The sequence below is a fragment of the Mesoplodon densirostris genome, chromosome 12, assembly GCF_025265405.1.
Source record: "Mesoplodon densirostris isolate mMesDen1 chromosome 12, mMesDen1 primary haplotype, whole genome shotgun sequence".
Lineage (NCBI taxonomy): Eukaryota > Metazoa > Chordata > Mammalia > Artiodactyla > Ziphiidae > Mesoplodon > Mesoplodon densirostris.
The window spans coordinates 52,071,488-52,094,335 of record NC_082672.1 but is presented as its reverse complement, the minus strand read 5'-3'; the positions used below and the strand labels follow the sequence as shown (position 1 = coordinate 52,094,335).

Here is a 22,848-nt window from a genome sequence, read left to right as displayed (position 1 = left end):
AGGGAAAACTCTTCACGACCTTTGACACTAGCTTGCTCGCATTATTAATTTAAATGTCTCAGGGACATCATCTGCTTCTACTGAAATTAATGACAAATGAGTTCTGGAAAGTGGCTTCCAGAGCCGCCCTCATAAGAACAGTCAGGGGAAAGCTCAGTGTCTGAAACGTTAATTGAGATGCGAGGCTTAATAATGTGTGTTTAGCTATGACCCTAAAATCTGCTCGCCTTACAACTTTCCCCATCTGGTGTAATTTGCTTTCTCCACTTGTAAAAATGCACATGACAGCGACAGCATGTATTGTGTGCCATGTTGCAACAATGAAGCCTCGTCTGTCACATGCTTCATTGAGAGAAACTTATTTCTCACCCTGTCTTTACCCAGTTTCCAACCTCTCATCACATTCTGCACTGGAGTTCTGCCCAAGCGCCATGCCCCAGCACAGTTCCACTTTGGAGAAAGGAGATGATGGAGCCATACCTTGTACCCGGGTTTCCGCCCTCTTTTCTTTGGGATCTTCACTGCTGGTAAAGAACCAGCTGAAGCAGAATAAAGGTTATGAACTGCCATCTTCATAGGTGTTGAGTGAAGTGGGGGTCGGCCTCGCTTTCTCCCCGGGATCCTCTGAGACTGCATTTCTGCTGGTGCCAGTCTTACAGAAGGAAGTGACAAATCGCTCACAGGCAGAAGAGGTGCTAAGAATTAGTCCAGACACAAAGCAAAACAAAAACAGAAGTGTTTGTTTGGTTTGCAAGGCAAACATGGATCTGGTTTGGTGATTTTGGCCATACCTACTCCTTAAGGGAGGGGAAAACCAAATATGAGAGAGCCAGGCACCATTAGGAGCTTTTAAAGTGCTGTTGGGCTCCTGGTATAATTTCAAGGATAGTGAATTTCCACGGGACTATAGTGAAGTAGGGAAGACACTGGCTAGGTGAGGAGGACAACAGCTTCCCAGCAACAAGCACAACTGATGGTGTCTCCAGCAAGGAGACAGCTTTACCTATGTGTCTCAGTTTCCCAGTTCAACTCTGAGCTGAAATAATAACAGTATTAAATAAACACAACCATTTTCTCACATTCACTCCTACCTTTTGGTTGGGTGACAGATTGTTATGACCTTTTTTTTCCCATGAAAGAAATTTAACAGTACAAATCAGTTGGATTAATGTTGATTATGTCCCCTATCAAAATGTGGACAGAGATTTGCATACAGAGATGTTCATTTTGACATGATTCAGAACTGCAAAAATAAAATGGATAGAGCCCAATAACAAGCAATAGGGGAATGGTTAATATATCTACAGAATAAAACAGTCAACTAGCTACAAGCCTTTAACAATACTCTTTTTAATAACATGAGGTTGAGTGAAAAAGCATCACACAAATTGCACATAAAAGTTATTTCAACTCTGCAAAAATTTATGTGGTGAAAAACTAGAAGGAAATGTGCGAAAATGCTGCCAATGGCAAAGATAGTGGGACTATGGGTAACTGTTCACCACATACAAATCCTTTCCCCCTCGTACTATAATATGCTTAGCATTAAAAATACTTATAATAAGCTTCTCAAGTAAAGTTGGCTAAATCTTGCAGCAAGAGGTAGTTGATCAACCTCAACCTAGAGAACGCAGCTGTATCATGAGCTCAAGGATCACATTTCCTGGAATGTTCAGGAAAGTGGCAAGTGGGACAGAACTTTAGACTTTAATTCAGGGGTGATGTTAGGTGATAAAATTCATTTCTGAGCATTAGTGATACCTAATAGTGGAAATGAGAGGCTCTTTCTCAAAAGGCTGCTGAAAGAGTTGGAAAAGACAATAGAAGCAATCCCTACACCCTGGTCTGGGCAGCACTGCAGGGACCAGATTGCTTTACTCAGGAATGAAAATATCAAATAGTGGGAATTCTTAAAAACATGACAGGGAAGAGACTCCCCTGGTGGCCCAATGGTTAAGAATCTGCCTTCCAATGCAGGGGACGCTGGTTTGATCCCTGGTCTGGGAACTAAGATCCCACATGCCACAGGGCAACTAAGCCCGGGCACCGCAACTACTGAGCCTGCGTGCCACAACTAGAGAGAAGTCTTCGCATGCTGCAACGAAAGATCTGCATGCCGCAACTAAGACCCAACACAGCCAAAAATAAAAATAAAAAAATTAATATTAAAAATAAAAATAAAATTAAATTAAAATTAAAAAAACATGACAGGGGAAATCTGGGGCATAGCTTCTATAGATGTAAGGTCGCTTTGTTAATTCTGTGAATATTAATGGTATTCTATCAATGTCTTGATTTTTCTTAGAAATATCGTACCTAGTAAATAGATTTTTAAAGCATACATTTACCTATTGACTGTATTGTTAAATATTTCAGATAGATGGACAAGTTATTAAGGATATCAATTTTCTGTTTTTGTCAGTTTAAGAAAAATACTATACCTCATCAATTCTATGATGCATATTTTCTCACATATTAACATCTTTGAAATCAGGATGCACCCTAAAGCACTGTAAGCATGTCAGAATTCCATAGGGAGCATTTTTTCTTTCTTAGTGGTATATGAAATAATGACATGTGATATATTTAAAGACATCTTAGAGTCAAGGAATTATGATCAATGCAGATAAACCCATATATAAACAAATATGTAAACATCTAGACTATTTCTAGACTTAGTATCTCTGCTCCACAGTGCCAACGAATACCCAAATATTCATTTTCAAAAGAGAGGCTTTTAAAAACATTGAAAAACCACAAAAATTATTCAGTAAGGTTTTTGCTATGTGAAACTTTATCTGAATCCCATTTTGAACTACCATGATCAAGTTTCTGCTTCTTCATAATTAGTTTATCTTTACAGATTTTGGAAACAGGAATTTTCTTAGTCTAGGACAAGTTTCTCTGCCTTTCTACTTTCCTCTAGTGAGGAGGTCAGCAATGTATTTAATAACATCAAGATCAAAAGTCAACAAGAGAAAATCCACAATCAGAGAAGGCACTGAATTTCTTTCCTCTCATGAAAATGTGAGTCCTCTGGAAGGTTCAATTAGCAGCACTCCTTCCCTCGTGAGTTGGGATACTCTGCTAACTGAGACACTCCCTCACAAAACTCTTCTTGTTGAACAGGTTTTGAAGAGTAAAGGAAGGGTAACAGGGCTTCCCTGGTGGCGCAGTGGTTGAGAATCTGCCTGCCAATGCAGGGGACACGGGTTCGAGCCCTGGTCTGGGAAGATCCCACATGCCGCAAAGCAACTGGGCCTGTGAGCCACAATTACTGAGCCTGCGCGTCTGGAGCCTGTGCTCCGCAACAAGAGAGGCCGCGATAGTGAGAGGCCCACGCACCGCGATGAAGAGTGGCCCCCGCTTGCCACAACTAGAGAAAGCCCTCGCACAGAAACGAAGACCCAACACAGCCATAAATTAATTAATTAATTATTTTTTTTAAAAAGGAAGAGTAACAAACTAATGAGCACATTATCCTAAGAATTTGTATCACTCAAAATTACACTTAAGTATCCCCAAATTTCTAATATGCCAGAAATAATTTCCTAGGAAAAATAGTCATCTTTTAAACTGGATTCTTTTGTTCTACTTCCCTCTCCCCGGCGGGAGGAAAAAACAGGACTCGTGCTACTTTCCACTCCCTTCTATAGAAGCACATCCATCGCAGGAGTATGAAGGACCTTTCCAGATAACTAAATCTGATCAACGGACTTCATGCTAATAGAACAACAGTGAAGTATTTTTAATGGAATACTAAGTACTGGTTAGTAGTTGGGGAGATACTTGGAGATAGGGAATCTTCCCACAGTCTCCTCAATTCACCATACCTGAATGATTATGTATTTCATCCATCAATCAAGAAGATGCTGTTCCCCAATTCCTTGTTACAAATATATACCATTTTAACACAAAAATAAATCCAATTTTAAGTAATGGGACAGAAAGCTGTTAAAAACTGAATAGTCTATTTTAACCATGGGGGAGTCTCAAAATGTCTTCTTGGAATAATTTTAGAGAGTTGGGGGAAAGCATCTACAAAATGATTCTTTCAATAACAGATCCAACTTCCTGCGCAGAGGAATTCCTGGTGTGGTTCAACCGCTGGCAGGCAGGCTGTGCTATAGTGGAGGGGGTCCCCCATGAGTGTGGCACTCCGGGTGGGTTACGGCAGCAGTGGCTCCGAGGCTGAGGCTGAGGCCGGGGGCCCGGGGCCAGCCGGGGACTGGAGGCCGCAGTCGGGGCCAGAGCCCCCTTCCCAGCCAGAAGTTGCCAGTACCCGACAGTGTACTGGACATGTTCCCAGGCACCGAGGAGTGGCCTGCAGATGGTAGCGCAAAACACGGGAGCCGGGTGCTCACCTTTCCCCACGAGCGGGGCAACTGGGCCGCCCATGTCTACGTACCATGTGAGTAATGCGTGAGAAGCACGTGGCTGACACTGACAGGTGCCCCTTATGGGAGGAAGCTGGCCCCACCCAGGAGGAAGAAGCCAGAAACCTTTGACATTGGTGGTGGGACAGAGATTAACTCAACAGAGAGAGAACAAGTTTCAAGAACCAGGGGATTTTTCTGTTAACTTCGTTTCAGGTTTTCTGGGTTTTTTTTGTTTTTGTTTTTGTTTTTTTTTTGCGGTATGCGGGCCTCTCACTGTTGTGGCCTCCCCCGTTGCGGAGCACAGGCTCCGGACGCGCAGGCTCCGGACGCGCAGGCTCAGCGGCCATGGCTCACGGGCCCAGCCGCTCCGCGGCATATGGGATCCTCCCAGACCGGGGCACGAACCCCTATCCCCTGCATCGGCAGGCGGACTCTCAACCACTTGCGCCACCAGGGAGGCCCTCTGGGTTTTATTTTTATATTGGGGTGTAGTTGATTAACAATGTTGTGATAGTTTCAGGTGTACAGCAAAGTGATTCAGTTATACATATACATGTATCTATTCTTTTTCAAATTCTTTTCCCATTTAGGTTGTTACATAATATTGAGCAGAGTTCCCTGTGCTGTACAGTTCAGTTTTGAATTCGTTGCCTGAAATATTTTTTACTAACCCTGCGTATAATGTTCTCCCTGCTCATGAGGATGTGACCAAGGGAGGGTCTAGGGCAGAGTGTCAAGGCCATCCCAGACTGCAGCTGTAGCTGGTACTTTATTTCGAAGAGGGCTGTAGGTGTGCTGGCCTCCAATCCCACCCCACCCTAGCCCTAATGAGTGAGTGGCAGGCAGAAAATATCCAGGCTGCAGAGTCTGACCTCACTCCACTACCCACTACTCTGTGTGCCCTTTAGTAAGTTGCTGACTTCTCAGAGCCTCAGTTTCCTCATCTCTAAAATGGGGATAGTAGTAATACCTATCCTCTAGGACTTTTGTGAAGATTAAATCAGATAATCTATATCAAGTTCTTAGCACGATACACGGAGAACGTAGTGGCTCTTATTATTTTGTGTTAGATCAGGTAGTCTCTTGGAACCTCCATTTCCCCATCCACAGAATGAGAAGGATTCTCTATACTGCCTACTCCATAGGGCACTTGGGCAAATCGAGTAACTTATTAGGTGTGAGCAGACTATTAACCATGCAGCTCTAGTCACATGTTTGGTTAAAAAAAATGAATAATCTGTGAACACACAGTGGTGGTCCTTGTTGTGTTCTTTGTCTTTATGAACAATTAGGAGCATTCTAAATGTCTATCAGGAGATTCTAAATGTCTAATAAGTGTCTGATTAAAGAAATGAACTGTTTCTGATTATGGGTTACTGTGGAGCTGTAATCATGAGCTTGATTTATGTAATGAGAGGAAGGCTGTCCAACATGTGGTGTTATATGGAGAAAGCCAATCGAAGAACTGCCATGCCCTCAACGTTTTTAACAAATAAGATATATATGTTAGTACATGCACTGAGAAAAGGCTGGGGAAATAGGCACCACATTTGACAGCCTTTATCTCTAGGGTAGTGTCTTGAAAGTGGGATGTATGTGCCTACGGAAGGGATCAAGATGGTCCATTAGAGAGAAAAGTATTAAAACCTTTTTATGTATTTCTCTTTATCTCATCTTTTAAAATTTCTGTTGTTCCAAGTGTACATTTTATAACACATAATTTTGCAGTGTAGCACATGTATGAAATTTATAAATAAATACACATTTATTGTGGGTAAAAAAAACAAACAAAAAACCCAAGATTCAAACACTTTGGAAAAGATGGTGGCAAAACTGCAGGGTCCCCAAAGTCTCCCTTTCCCAAACTAAGACATGAACAACAACAACAAAAAGTAAAAATAGCAAAGATCAATACTGAAAATAAAGAAAGGTCCCAATCTTGGCCTGCAATGGAAACAAAAGAGATCGAAATTTTTTAGGGAAAACAAAATTATGGATGATAGACAATCACAATTTATCAAATATTTAAGGAAAAGGTCAAAACTAATAGCAAAGTAAAATACTCAAAGATATATTAAGAGGCTGTCATCAAGCATAAAGAGCCTCTCTGTGTCTTAAGAAACTTCCTTTAAGAACGAGCAACAACGGGCTTCCCTGGTGGTGCAGTGGTTGGGCGTCCGCCTGCCGATGCTGCGCCTGCGATGCAGGGGACGCGGGTTCGTGCCCCGGTCCGGGAAGATCCCACATGACGCGGAGCGGCTGGGCCCATGAGCTATGGCCACTGAGCCTGCGCGTCCGGAGCCTGTGCTCCGCAACGGGAGAGGCCACAACAGTGAGAGGCCCGCGTACCGCAAAAAAAAAAGAACAACAACAACAAACAAAATCCTAAAAAAAATACACTCAACAGCAAAGGGAAAAATCTATAAGCATTTAGGCAGAACAAACAGATCATTTACAATAGGAAAAATAAACAGGCTAGCTGTCCTCAGCTCCATTAGCCAGAAGATAATGGAATCACTATGGTGGCCATTTTTCCAGATATTTATCGTTGCCACATTTTCTCCCATCACAGGGCCTTTGCCTACAATGCTCTTTCCTCCTGCTCTGGCTTACTCCCCTCATTCTTCATCAATTAGCTCAAGGAAACTTACCCTGAGTTCTCATTAGGGTTCCCTAAGCTTAGAGTTCCTCAGCTGTGGCTACTGCATGTAAAGCATCCACATTGGAACTTGGACAAGAGAAGCAGATGAGAACATGAAAGTTATACCACCTGCTGTGCCTCTGATCTAGCAGCCACCTTTCTTCTGCCAGCATCCATAACACCTGGGTGGGCTAACCTGTCTGCTTGCAGAGGATAAAATTTCAGACCCTTCTCTGCTCTTCATATAGACTTAATAAGAAGTGGAAGGAGTCACATGAAGAAAATAATAGTTTTTGAAATTCTACTTATGCCTTAAAAATAAGGTGAATAAATTGAAAGATTAATCTATCATTGGACAGATGGATATTTCAAGAGTATAATTTTAACCTAAATTATTCTATAAATTAAGTGTAATCACATTAAAAAGCCAAACTGATTTTAAGACAAGAAAGACAAAACAAAGGCCAGCAGGACAGACTTGCCCTTCTGGTTCTTAAAATATGTTATAAAACTATAACAATGGCAGTATTATGGTACAGAAATAAGCGATCGGATTAATGGAAAAGTTAGTCCAGAAATTAAACGTATATTAAGTTTCCATTTGTTTGAAATTTAGGATCATTTCATATCAATGCAGACTGCTCAATAAATAATTTGTGGACAACTGGCACTTAGAAATCAATAAAATTTTAACTATACGTCAGCAAAATAAATCCTAGAGATATCTAAGGCTAAAATATACAAAAATAAAAGACACGTTAAGAAGTGCCGGAGACAATATAAGTCAACATTTTTATACTCTTGGGATGGGAATGGACTTTCTAAGTATGATGGAAAACTCAGGAAGTGGACATGGAAAGACTGATGGACATGACCACGAATGCTTTCATACAGCAAAAGTACAATCGTGAATAAGGTTGAAAATAAATGAAACTCTGAGGAAACCATTTGCTACATACGGAACCCACAGAAGGTTAATACAAAGAACTCCTTCAAATTACTAAAATAAAAATTAACACTCCAATAGAAAAATGGGCAAAGGACACAGACAACTCACAAAAGGCAGGGGGTGCGTTCGAGAAGGCAAGAAAAAAAAAGAAGAAAGAAAAGGAAGGAAGGAAGGGAGGGAGGAAAGAGAGAGGAGAGAAATAAATGATCAATTATTACAAGAAAAGATTCTAAGCTTCACCGGTAACCTTCCAAAAGGTAAACTGAGATATCATTTGACACTTATCAGATTGATAAATGTGAATAACCCTGATAATACTCCATGTTGGCAAGGGGGTAGAGGAAATTCCCATTTACTGTTGGTAGAAGTAGAAATTGGTTAAATTTTCTTGAGGACAATTTGAAAATCACTTACAAGCTTTATACGTGCACACTTCCTAATCTAGCTCTATCACTCCTAAGGATTTATCCTAAGAAGATAATCTGGGAAGAACACAAAGATAGATGGCCAAGGATATTCTTCAAACATTGTTTATGATAGTAAAACACTGAAAGCAATCAAAAGGCCCCTCTCAAAGCAGCCTTCGTTTAATAAATTATTTCACATTCATAAAATGGAATACTCTGTCATTTGTGTGTATATACATACATACCTATATACATGCATTTATGAAGATTGCAAAATAGCATTTATAGTATGATTCTATTCATATCTCTTTTACATATACAGATAGAGATAAATCTGCATGTGTTTAGGCATAGAAAGAAGTCTGAGAAAGATAATCATCAAAAAGGCTGATGGTAGTTGCTCTGGGCAGAAAAATATTGAAAGATGATTTTGTTTTCTTCTTTGTACCATTTTGCATTATTTGAATTTTTAAACCATGGGCAGAAAAATAGTATAAAGGGAAAATAAACAATGAGTGAATAATTCTCATTCTCCGGAAGTTTCTATTGGAAATGTGTGCTTCTTTAGATGGCCTTTCGTTTTCTTGTTTTCTAATGGTTTTGGCTCCTAAGCCACAGAACTTCACTGGCCACTGCTTTAACATCTCAAATAAATTGTAATGAAAAGGCAAAAGACTTTATAACCAATAATACAGAGAAAGTTGTTTCAGAGCTAAGAATGTTCATAAACAGATGGTGGACAGGGGTGCTTTGCTGGGCTCCTGAGAGAACCAGCTCACTGTGTTTACTGGCCTTGATACCACCTCCCTGCAGGCACTTCCACCCAGTTGGCAGCTGGGTTACTGCCCTTCCCCCAAAGATTTCCACTCATCTCCAAAGACCTTCAAAAGACCTCAAGTGCTGTCCAAGGACATCCTAGCCATGGGCATATAATTTGATACATCCAACTATATAAATCATTTGAGAACTGTCAAAATCCTGAAGTATATATGATACCTCTGAATTTCTCTGCTTTCAGTTGCGGACTTCGGTAAATACAGACTGCCTCAGTTCACTTCAGAATTAGAAGCCATCCTAGAGCAAAGAGCATTAGTAAGCATTAAAAGGTTCTGTCTTTAGAACAACCTAACATTCACGTCTCTGAATCTCCAAGTTATAACCTTTAAGTGGTTGTCAAATCCTGACAACGTATTAAATCAAGTGATTTGCTGCTGGTTTTCAAAGTCTCCCTCTTCTTATCAAAAAAAGGCTTGGCTAGAAATATTATAGCTGAAACCAAGAGAAACTAAGATCTAGTCTATGAATTTGGGGATGACAGTTTACCTGCTTGCCTTGCAGATCTAATACACATAAATCAAGATCCTGGCTAATGGTACTTCATCAAGGTAAAGAACAAGGAATTACCAAATTCAAAGCATACACCAGTCCCATGGGGCCATTGAGTCACCTAATTCAATCCTGAGGCATGTGTTCATGTATCCATTCATTCATTCACTGTTTCATTTATTAATACATCCAAGAAATATCTGTTGAATATGAAGTGAGTGTCAAGTATTGTGCACAGACACTTGGATTACAGACAAGAATAAATAAAACACATCTCCCTAAGATATGCACTATGGAGAAGCAGACAAGTAAGGAGGCAATAATAATATGTGAGGTAGATGGTATAACAAACGTTTCCTATGAAATGCTATGAGAACATCAAGGAGAAAAGAAATCATTTCTTTTAAAAGGGTTGGAAAGAGTGGATGCAGGAGAAGCACAAAAAGGTGACATCAGAGCTAGGATTTTCCAAGCAGAGCAAGCTAAACACACAGAGCTGGCGATACAGCAGGTACGTTCAGGGATGTTTGGTGGTGCATGGAGAAGGGATGGGCCAGCCAGACCGGAAGCAGGGCCAATGGCTTTCTGTTGTTTCTAAAAGCATTGAGATGAGGTAGTTACAAGGCTCTCTATCCTCCTAATGGACTCGAGATTATTTCCTTCTATTAACTGCATGGGATGGGTTTCTGACCTTGGTGTCAGTCATGCTCTTTCTCACTGTCATTTTAAAAGTACAACCAGAAGACAACCCTCAGAATAGGAGAAAATATTTGCAAATGAAGGGATTAATCTCCAAAATATACAAACAGCTCATGCAGCTCAATATCAAAAAAACAAAAAACCCAATGAAAAAATAGGTGGAAGACCTAAATAGACATTTCTCCAAAGAAGACATACAGATATCAACAAACACATGAAAAGATGCTCAACGTCACTAACTGTTAGAGAAATGCAAATGAAAACTACAACGAGGTATCACCTCACACTAGTCAGAATGGCCATCATGAAAAAATCTACAAACAGTAAATGTTAGAGAGGATGTGGAGAAAAGGGAACCCTCCTACACTGTTGGTGGGAATGTAAATTGGTACAGCCACTATGGAGAGCAGTATGGAGGTTCCTCAAAAAACTAAAAATAGAATTACCATATGACCCAGTAATCCCACTACTGGGCATATACCCTGAGCAAACCATAATTCAAAAAGATACATGACCACAACATCCATTGCAGCTCTATTTACAATAGCCAGGACATGGAAGCAACCTAAGTGTCCATCAACAGAGGAATGGATAAAGAAGATGTGGTACATATATAGAATAAAATATTACTCAGCCATAAAAAAGAACAAAATAGTGCCATTTGCAGAGACGTGGATAGACGTAGGGACTGTCATACAGAGTGAAGTAAGTCAGAAAGAGAAAAACAAATATCGTATAATATTGCTTATATGTGGAACCTAGAAAAATGGTACAGATAAACCTATTTGCAGGGCAGGAATAGAAAGGCAGACGTAGAGGACGGACACGTGGACACATGCGGGGAAGGGGAGGGGGGGATGAATTGGGAGATTGGGATGGACATATATACACTACTATATATAAAATAGATAACTAATGAGAATCTACGGTACAGCACAGGGAACTCTACTCAATGCTCTTGTGGTGACCTAAACGGGAAGGAAATCTAAAAAAGAGGGGCTATATGTATGCATATAACTGATTCACTTTGTTGTACAGCAGAAACTGACACAACATGGTAAAGCAACTGTACTCCAATAAAAATTAATTAAAAAAAAAAAAGTACAACCGGAATCTTATTTTCTCTCGTTCTGGGGGCACCATGTTGCATTCACCATAAGCCAGAGTCTCTAGCATCATTCTTTTGCCAGCAGCCTCCTACGTACCCTAATACCCATGGCTCCCCAGGCTGCTTAGGTCTGTATGTGAGGTAGTTTCAAGCAATCAGGATGTGCCTTGGCATCTATCTAGAATTCAACCACTCTCCAAGGTGACGTAAGCCCTCCTGCTTCAGGGTCCTTCCTTTCTCCACACACGGATCTCTCCCTTCTCTCAACTCCTTCACCACCTATTGCCTGTGCCGCCAGTTTCAGCAGGCACTGATTAAATGATGGTTTATATAGTTTTCTCATTGCAAGCACGTAAGTGATTTCTGCCCACCCCTGGAGGCCCGGGGCCGTGTTTCCTTCATTTGTCACTATGCTCTTCACAGCACCTGGTGCAATGTTGCCCCCACAGAGTGCACCTAGCACCTGTGGCAATACCAGTCGCCTTGGAGTCCCGCCATCTCACCGAGGCTCCCGGCTTTCATATGTTTTCATTTTGGCTAGAAATATACGAACGTAATAGAACACTTTGCTGGTCAATGAGAGCTTCATACCATAAGAAGAGGGACAGCAATATAATCTGTTGAATGGAGAAAAAGAATTCCCTTAATATATATTTTTCCCCAATTCTGTCACAAAAATTGGGCCCACAGAAGCCAAAACCAACACTCATGTGTACTCACTCCTGGCACTCGCTTTCTGTTCTCTGCTACTGTTTTCCACTGGAAATAAAAACCAAGGCTCCTGAGAGGTAGCTAATTCTGTATCTTGGGGACAGAGAAAGGCCAGAATTAGCTTGGAACATCTTATTATTACCAGACAAGGATGACTTAAAGAATATCAGGGGTGGTGCTAAGAGGACAAAGAAGCAAGTTGTAACAATTTATGAATCAACCATAATAATAACAATGGTAATAGAGTGAATTGAAATAACTGTTTGTGAAAGGCTATGAATTCTTTATGATACTCAGGAGACTAAGCTAAGGGGCCCCAAACTCTTATTTGTAATTGTTTTAATACAATAGAAGGGAGAATAGAATAAAATATAATTTATTTATCCACTGATTGCATACTGATATGCCCTTGTCTTTCCACGTCTAAATACACATGGATGAGTACAAAGAAATTATAAATAAGCCAGCTTATTCTGGAAAAATAGCAACTGACCCAGGAACAAGCCCCAGTTGTGCCACATAATAACCAGGTAGAAAGTGGGTTCAAGAGAACGCTGAAGGCGATGAATCTGCTCAGTGTCTTTAGAGGGGTTCTAACGTGCAGACTTACCCCCTCAGTCCCCAGAGATGAAGCTTCTAGATGTGCATAGTAAGTGTGTGGAGACTTCAAGATGCAGGCAAATCCTGCACAGAACTCCCAGCTCTGCTGCTGGGTAGGTGCAAGGGCTTCCCGCCTCCTTGTAACTGGCCGTCGGCTGAGAGGGTAGATTCTAAAGCCTGTCACATCCACTCCACCCCTGGCTGAATTTATAAAAGCCCCTCCCTCCCTGATTCTGCAACCTTCCCTGCATCAAGGAAGGGTGCAGCAGCCAGGGTGATAGAGAGCCAAAATTCATATATTTAAGGGGAAGGAGGAAAGATACATGAAGGAAGAGCAGAGACTATGAGCCTCGAAGTGGGGAAAACACCCGTTCCAATCTGCAGGGTTTGGAAAAATGTTAGAACATTTGAAAGAATGAGAGACAAGCACACCACAGAGGTATGAATTATTTACTGGCTGGGCAGCTGCTCGGCGGTACCCTCAATCAGCTGTTTTCTGGGTCCTGCCAGTACCCTCAGCTGGCACAGGAAGAAGAGAAAGCTGCTTCTAACTCCAGCACCGCCATCTGGCCTAGAGCTGCTCCTCAGGAGGTAAACTTCAGAGGACAAGGGAAAGCAGAGGCCAGACCCCAGAGGGACTGGCTGCCACTTCCTTGTTTCAAGTGTTCACCCCTTTTTAAAAAATCCAGTCCCCCACACTGACAGGCCTCCCCCCTCGGGTGATGTCCTTAGAGAAGGCAGCCCTCGGGAGATTCCATGGGCCAGTCCTGGGCAGCCTCCCTCAGCTCCGCCCCCTATACCGCGCAGCAGTTCTCTACACCAGGGGCCTGGTCCCCAAAGCTGTTTGCCAAGCTTGCCATGACAGCTGGCTGCTGGCTGCATTTGCTCAATGGGAAGTGCCGGTCTGAGTTTGGAGGTGGCTGTTGGCGTGGGTGAAGCCAGGGCTCTGTCACCCACTGCCTCTGCTTTGCTGGGTCTCCGCCAGGAGCTGCCTCTCCTCTGAGGCTCTAGCTCCCGCCGGGCAGGCCCACGTGGTACCACGCTCTGCTGGGTGGCCTGGGCCTGCCTCCTGCCACACCACCTCGTCCCTCTGCCCCTCTAGCCGACAGTGGCTCACCTCCAGGGACCGTGGCTAATGGTCCAGCCTCCTGTGTTGGCTCTTCCATCACTGTGCCACCACTTCCCTGCATTACATGCCCAGCACCTTAAAAATACTAAAGAGGTTTCCTAGTTAGACCCCGACAGACGGACATGGAAAGGCAGGTCAGTCCATGACCGGGCAGAACTTTGTAAGAAAGGCTCCTTTGGGAAGTTCCCATCTTTCCTGCCACCTCCAAGAATGGAGTCTGTCTCTCTGTGGCCACACCTGGAGCTCTGCACACATGCAAACCCATGGGTTGTGAGCAGGAACCTGGAGGAGGGAGGAGATAGAATGCTTTCTGCCATTGCTGTGGTCAGCAGAATCGTGGCTAAGAAAAATAAGAGCAGCTGACTTTCAAGATCAATGTTTAAGTTTACATCGTAGCATGGATGGCATGCTACCATATGGTGGGTGAGGAAGAGACACATACAAATACATACACTCACACATATATCCACTTACATATGCATAAAACACCTCAGGAAGGGTTTAAAAATGGTAGCATTCATCTCTTGGAGGTTGGCGGTGGGAGAATGGGGATTTTTCTCTGCATACTGTTTTCTACCTTTTGTATTTTGTGTCTATTCAAAACTAAAAATAACAAACAAATAAATGAGCTCATCCACAATCTCTTACTCCAGAGAAGAATGGATGAGTGGCTCTACCATCCGCAGCCATTGATCAGCCAGGGCCATCTGCAGTAGCATGTACGGGGTAGGATGGGGCAGGTGCTCTGGACCCTGCAAGGACCACGAATCACAAGCCGATATGTGGGTGCTACGCTCATTGGGTGCCATGGCTGTGTGCATTTGTACTGACCAGGACAACTAATAACCCCAATGACCTGACTGACTGGACCAACAATTGTTTCAACGGGCATTCATAGGCCATAAGGCATAGTATCAGGCGCTAGTGGAAATGACCCCAGATTTAGGGCGCTAGCCTCTAGTCCTGGCTCTGTTCCTAACAGGCAGAGAGATAAAGACCACTCAAACCCTCCCGGCCCCCCTCTAATCTGTGCAGGGTTTATCTCTAAACTCCCTGAAGAACAAAGCTGACAGATACCTCCAGTAAGAAGACAACAAGCCCTCGTTCAATCCAGACGGTTTCTCACTTTACATTGAAGCACCAGCGAGAAGAGCAGCAACGCCCCCGTGTCCCTTGTCCCACAGGACAACACAGAAACAAAAAGGGCCACATGACTGCACCCTGTTGCCGAGGAGCCCTCACGCTGCAGGAAGCAGTTTTGGAGGCTGCAGCTGCACCCTCAGGGAGAGCCAGGCGAAGGCCTCGCCCAGCGGGCAGTGGGAGACTGTCCCACGATGGCCCCTGGGCAGATCGGGAGGTGAGAGGCAAGCGGCCCGCTAGCAGCTCCTCACAGGCCTCCTACACGCTCGTGGTCTGGGAGCATCACAGGGGCTCTGCCAAGACTCACGTCAGCTTCGTTGAGCCTTGCCTGGTGGCCTACATGGAGACGTGCCATCCCCAGGGTGCCAAGGCTGAGCCGGTCCCCATACTCCCCTCCAGCCTTCAAGAAGCTAAGCACCGAGGAGGGGAGAAGAGATATTTGTACACGATATGGCAGGAGGACGGTTCTGAGGCAGCTTGTACCCTTAGGATGAGGACCAAAGGGTCCAGGATGCTCAGAGAGAAGAGGTCTGTGGGGCTGAGATTCTTGGGGCCGCAGAACAACCAAGGGGAAGTCAGAGCATGGGGCCTGCTAACCTCTCTCCACCTCACCCTCCACAGGTCCTTGCAGGCTGGCACTCCCCGAGGGGCCCTGGGCACCCTCCCCTTTGCTACTGAACCGAGAGGACATCCAAACTGAAGGGGGTCCCCTGATGCAGCCCTGGAATTTTGCCCTATTACCTACTCCTAGCTCATTTCAGGCGGCTTTCATGGGCTTGAACACAGTGGTGAAACCGATCCGCTTCCAGTCTGACTGAAGGGTAGAAGGAGAACTCAAGGTGAGTGAGTTGAATCACAACAAGTCTCCTCAGAAGCCTCTAAGGTGGTGCCCTCACTCACAGTTTCCTCTAAGGTCGGAGTCAGAGAAGTGCCGTTACTTGATCTTTGCCCAGCTTTTCAAGAGAGAGATCTATCCTTTCCCCAAAAGCCAACAGCTTCTCCCTGAAATGTGAGGCCTTTCCCCTTGGCTAGATAAAAAGGAATCACTTTCCTCAAGAAGGTGGCTTTCTAGAGACTCCTCCCATACAGCTCTGTCTGGATAGGATGTTTCTGTTCTACATCTCCCCAGTGTCTGTGACTGACAATTTCTATCACGACACCACAAACATGTCATTCCATTTATTTGCATCCTTGTCTGTGTCTCCTAATATATCTGAGCTCCTTGAAGGAGGCGCTGTATCTTGATCAACATATCCCATCTAATTTAGCATCTAGTACAACTTAGGGACTTAACAAATATTTATTGAATAAACGATGAGTGGAGGATCACAGCCCAGCCCCTCTTCCAGGACTCCCTCGCCTCCCCAGCACAGAGGCAGCTGGATCCAGCCCAGGGCACTTGCCACCAGCAAGCTCAGGACTCTACCCCACAGTAGCCACTTTCCTACAACAAGGCCACCCCAGCAAGACACAGTGCCCCACGTGATCCCAAGACGGGCCTTCACCTACTTCATCTCTATTCACTTTCATGATTCTCTAAGGTAAGTATTACTGTCCTTGGATTTACAGATGTGGAGCTATGACCCAGAGAGGTTGCATGAGATCACCCATTAGTGGGCAGAACTCAGATTCCACCCCAGGGTCCTCTGCACAGATCCCTACAGCTGCCTCCCAGGGTCAGCCCTGGGTGGCATGCCAGGAGCTGGCAATGGAGCTGGTCAGGGGGACAGGAGGGAAGCCCAACCCTTCAAGACACACCTCCACATCCCTATAGGATGTAAAGAGGTGACACTGATACTAAGGGAAAGCTTAGGGGGTCTCAGGCAACCCAGTCAACTCACTGAGCACGCGGTGACTGGACGGATTCAGGGGCACAGTTATTCGGCCAGTGCCTGTGACATACAGACTGATCCAAAGATTTTTGAAAGATTAATAAAGAGCCGTTGCAGGCAGCAGTAAGGCAGCGTGTGCTGGAAGACACTGTCTCTGCTGGGAGGTGGAGCCAGTGACCTTCCGTCACTCGGTCTCTGAACTCAGTCCACAGTGTAGGGAAAGGCACTTTTTAGGGCAACTACAACTATTTCTTTTTTTGAAAACCACCATTTCCTGTTTTGTTCTCTATTTATACTTTACATTTAGTTTTGAGAAAGCACTGGTGGTTTGGTGTTTTGGCTGTTTCTAGTTCAGTCTTTATCAACAGAGCAAACTTTCTTTTCAAGACAATGTTTTAGCATATAACCGAACTGTAGACCTAGATTCCTTTAAAATACTTTGCTAAGAAAAATTCTTAAAGCTTTAACAGTAAGACAAATCACAACTCTCTAAATCAATGCCTCACGGAATGGGAATCCATTCAGCAGTCCTGGGGGTTGTGAATTCCTCAAGGATTTCACACAGGGATGTTTTAGACAGCATCCTTTTCAGCACAAACATTTTCACAAAAATTTTCAGGCACAGAAATGTGAAACTATGCTATCTGCATTATGATACTCTTTGTAAAACACTGAAGTATCCAAGACACTGTTAGTGGTCTGCAATGAGACTTAGCAACTGAACGTTTGCCCTGGAAGAACTCACTGTCTAAGAAAGATACACACCTTGGACTGTCTAAGAAAGATATACACATTGGCTCCACATAGGCAGGATACAGCAGTCAACAGAAAACAAATATGAAAATAACCCAGGAACCAATGCCCTCACCTCTTTGCAAGTCAAGGAGAGATGTATGTTAGAGGTGAAAGACAACAACAGCACGTGCATGCTTATCTTGAAAATGATTTTGGTCCTCTGTGTTTGGGGGTGGAAAGCTTTGCTTCCCCAGTATACAAGGGCCGTGTTTCTTTGATCGAGGGGCCAGTAGGAGGAGCTGGTGGTCAGGGCCCAGCGAGCAAGGATCAGGAGAGACGGTTTTGAACTGAAGTGGGAAGTAACTAGAAAAGCAGTGTGACGCTTGGGCTTCAGTGTCCTGACCTGTCAAACAGAGACACCAGTACTTGCCAGGGTCACATCACCAGGCTGCCTTGAGAATCCGATAAGAAAATGCCCACAAGAGCCCGTCCTAATCTTATTATTATTAAAGAAATACACCCAAATGCATCCAGAGAATGCCACACTCCTCATCTCCACCTGCAGAGCATCACACTAGTCCTGTCTTCCCGCTAGATTATACCCTCCTCATGGGAGTGAAGCTGCTATGGACATCCTGGCATCTGGGGGACTCAGAGCTCTCTAGAAGGCTGTGAGGCTGGAGGGGTCCTTGGTGCCTTGCACTGTCACCATCCACCATCTGTACGTGCAGTCACTGTGCACTGGTTCACTCTTCCCCTTATTTCACAAAGAAGAATCCCAGGGTCTTTAAATAGGAATGGAAACCATCACCAGGTCTGGCAATAGAATGGGTGAAGGGAAGGAGGGGCTGGAACAAACAGTACTGGGAAACTTTTCCCTGTGGTATTTTTTGTTTCTTTGTTTCCGTATTTGTTTTCCTAACGTAAAAAAGGAAGACAAAGTGTAGTCCTAATTTGCTTCTGATCACCAAGGGTCACAAAGGCTTCCCAGTTGTCCTGTTAAGTGCAGTTGCAGCAGCATCCCACCAGGGACACGGTGGGCTGGTCACTACTTCTTGGACCAGTGTCCCCCAGTGGCCACCCTTAAACAGCCTGGGGCCCCAGAGTTCACGGTACTACAAGACTAGGGACGAAAAAGCAACTTCTTGGCCCTCAAAAGGGAAGCACTGGTCAGAAATGGACTCTTATCCCCTTGGTCATCCCTTGAGTGATTCAACAAATATTTTCTGGGCACAATACTGTGTACCAGGCCCTGTGCAGAGCCCACTGGGGACACGAAGATGAACCCAGAGTGATCCCTTCCCCAGAGACTCTCAGGAGGACAGAAGGAAAGCAGAGTACCTACAGGTCATCACGTGTCCTCAAGTCCCAGCCCATCGTGACCACACACACACACACACACACACACACACACACACACCTCCTTCCAGGGGGGCCCCAATGGCACGTTGTGGTGTGCACAGCACAGCCAAATTCTCAGTCTCCGTCTCCCAGGATGGCTCTTAGCCTGGTGACGCTCGCAGGTCACTCAACAAGGAAAAGCAGTCACAGCACACACTCAGTCCAGATAAGGAGGGGTGGCTGGTAACCACAAATGCAAAGCCTCTGCAGACCAAGCATGCCAGCCCATGGCACAACAGCCAAGTTCATGTGCGGGTCTTCCCTGAGCAACTCCTTCTTCCCTTGGGACACCCCACCCATGGAGCACGGGATTCCCAGTCCCTCCAGCCCTTGTCAGCGTCTCCCTCACACCTGTGCCCCTGATGCTGCAGGCGCTGTCCCTGGTAGACATGGTTACACATAGGGCCCAGCTCACAGGACCAACAAGGTAACAAACAGTGGATGAATAAGTAAATGGATGACAGAAGCGGGTAACTGTGCGTACATTATTTTGTTAAATTCTCACTACAAGTCTTTAAAACAAGTATTATTACGTACCCCCATGACACGGATGAAGAGTCTATCAAAGCTACACAGGTGATGGCTCAGAGAGGCTCTGTGCCTTGTGCCAGACACAGCCTCTCACCACCAGCACCTGGTTAACAAGATGTTAGTCACTGAGACCCAAGGGGTGTCATCTCCCAGGGCTTTTGTTTCTGGCTGGAGGTGGAGTGGGAGATGTTGTATTTTAAAATGTCTGACCGAAAAGTCTGGAAGCCTTGCACACAACCTGAGAGAAGTCAAGGATGTTATTACTGCTGTACCTGGGCTGGGTAAGGCTTATGTGACCTGCTGGGGCCCTGCATACAGTGAATCCTCAGCAAATAGGATTTGATTGACTCATAAAAAGAAAGGGAGGGAGGGGAGCATAGAACAACATAACTGTGGCCTTCTACTGCTTGGTTGTGAAAGAAAAGGTCAAAAAAGGAAAAAATAATGACTCTCGTCCTGGTCTCTCTCCCATGGGTTAGCAGTCAGCAAACAGGGGCTTCCTGGATAATTTTCTACACCTTCTCCCCTTCTCAGAGGTCTCCTGAGGCTGTGCAACAGCAGTTAAATCAATTCTTAATTAGCTTTCAACATTTACCTTTTGAAAATCCATACCTATATGAATATTTATTGAACACTTACCACTTACTAGGTGCAAGGCACGTGTGCCAGGCCCTGGAGATACAAAGGGGCATCAGGACAAGCATGCAAACAGAAAAGTTTCTGCAGTGGCAGCCTTGCCTGGTCTGGGACAAACCTTGCAAACTTACTGCAAGAGGCAGGCAGAGAAGTCTCAACAGAGATCAAAGCACAGAAGGAGCTGAGAGTGACAAAAAGCACTAAAGAATACAGGGATGTGCCATTGGGTTAACTTTTATTTTTCACAGCAAGAATAACAAGGATGGAATTAGCCTATTGCTTAAAATAGACTGGAGAGTTCGCAGGTGACAGTGAGCTGCCAAAAGGCTCGGGGACTATTTGTTCCTGTTTAGTACGGGAAGGGGAAGGATCTCAAACTGGAGGGAGCAGAACACAGGGTGAGCAAGAGGTCGGCTGCCCTGGGTCGGGACAGAAAAATTGGTAACTGTTCATCACTTCAGTGAGCTCAGTCTCTCCAGACTCAGACAAACCCTTTCTCCAGGGCAGCAGGAGTTTACTCATACGGTCTCAGAGCTGCTGCTGGAAATTTCTGAGAAATCGTGGGAAATGGAGAAGTACTAGAAGAGCAGAGGGGCATATTTTATCCCAATTTTTGAAACAGGTTGAATTCTGGATGTGAATAAGCCATTACAGAACTGATATTTAAACAAATTGGTAAACTCTTATAAAAGAATGTGGCCATCACTAATATTGGAACATTGGCTCGCTAAGAGCAAATTCCCTTAAAGTTTAAGGGTTAACCTAACTAGATTTATTGGTGGGGCGAGGGGGTGGGTGGGGAAGTAGGGATTAGGTTGGAAATCAGGAATGCTATAACCACGGGCTGTCTTGATTACCACAAAGTATTTGGCAATATTTCCCAAGATTATTTCATGGATCAAGATAGTACATGTGAGTAGAAGGATAATACTTTTGGGTAGAATTGTAACTAATGAGATACCACCTAGGCTGTAAGTTGCATAACTAATGACAACACTGATCTGCAGGTTGTCCCTAGTGGCATGCCACAGGTCTCTAGTGTAAGTTATATTCTCCCTGATGACGTGGATGAAGATTTGGAAAGCAGGCCTATCAAATAAAAGTGGATAACACAAGTCTGGGAGGGACAGCTAATGCTACAGGTTACAGAATTAAGATTAAAAAAATTTTAACCTGGTAAACCAAATCAATCAAATAGAAATTTTAAAAGACAAAATACTTAAAATCCTCCTTCACAGATGTACAGGAGAGACTTGACAGGAAGGCTTTCTGTGTGAAAAAGATCTAGGAATTTTAGTTAACGACAAGTCTTTTTTAGACTATGGTGTGGGCTATTTTATTAAAAAGCTCACAAGATTATAGATTATGTATAGTGTCCAGATCAAAGGAAACAACCTCATTGTCTGCAGAACATCTAGAGTTTTACACTTGTTTCTGGGGGCAAAAATTAAAGGAAATATTATATCCAAAAGGAGGGGAAAATGGCATATGGAAACTTTCCTCTGTGGAACAGTTGAAATAACTGAGGACCCTTAGCTTGGAGAAGAGATTGATTATTCCATGTGGCACGAGTCAGAACCAGAATATAATAGGCAGCCTCCAAAATGGCCCCCAATGATCCCCATCTCCACTCCCACACTGTGTCAAGAATTTAAATTAAATTATTAACAGAAACATTGATTACTCAGAATTCTCATAATCTAAGACCCAGTCTAACTCAAAACTGGGAAAGCAGTAATTAATGTGCTTTCTTACATCAGCAGCAAGAAGAACTGAGTGAGATACTATGTATTACTGCCAGTGGGTATTTATTCTATGGGGCAGGAAGCCCCTGCATGCACGTGAAACACAGAACCAATAACTGGGAATCATACCGGACAAACAAATACTTAACACGAGCTGAACAGGACAGGGCATTGGCTTCCTCCTCACTGCTTCTGGGCGAGCATCTGTCTCACTGTGACTCAGGTGGACTCACATTCTTTCTGCTTTCATCTCTTTTGTCACTTCTTTATAGGCTGAGTTGCACCTCTCTATCTGGGGCAAATCCCAAATTCTAAGAAGCCCAGTTAAGTAAGGACATTAGAGCCTATTAAAACAAGAAGGTCAGTATAGGAAAAGAAAAATATTGTATGCATTCCAAACATCAGACTCTTTTACTCTGGTCTTATTATCAGTCTCGTATTATATTTCATAATAGATTTTCAAGAAGAATCTTTGTTTGCTATGAGACCTGAGGGGCAGAGGTAGTCAATTAAGATGAAACCAAAGATGTGATCACAGCAGAGTTGCTGGCACAAGGAAGGTGCTCTCCACAGATGCTTACTGAGTTGGTTTGCACTATGTTGGATTGAATTGAACAGATTTAAATAGAAGCGCTCAGGATGAGGCATTTAATAAACTGTCATCTAACTGAGCTGGGTTGACAAAATAAATCATGGGAAATCCATATCCTGGAACACGGTGCAGTCTTTAGAAAGACTAATTCCCTGGCCCCAGAACAGCCCAGAGGGGCACATTCAGGCATCTCTCTGTGTGCTAACAGGGAAATGTCTCCAGGATTTATTGTTCCATTAGAAAACAACAATAAGAAGTAGCCAAAGAGTATGTTAGCACGTACACTT

The 22,848-nt window shown here is 43.9% G+C and overlaps 1 protein-coding gene and 1 pseudogene across 1 annotated transcript in view; one reads left to right on the top strand and one right to left on the bottom strand.

Annotated features, from left to right (window-relative positions):
• The window catches only part of SCML4 (Scm polycomb group protein like 4), a 121,690-nt gene that overhangs the window by 61,687 nt on the left and 37,155 nt on the right, over positions 1-22,848 (bottom strand). Inside the window, exon 2 of the mRNA XM_060115066.1 lies at positions 481-652. Coding sequence (XP_059971049.1) covers positions 481-636 — 156 coding nt within the window. The 5' untranslated portion in view covers positions 637-652. The remainder of the gene's footprint in view (positions 1-480; positions 653-22,848) is intronic.
• LOC132499770 (U6 snRNA phosphodiesterase 1-like) lies at positions 4,146-4,419 on the top strand (annotated as a pseudogene).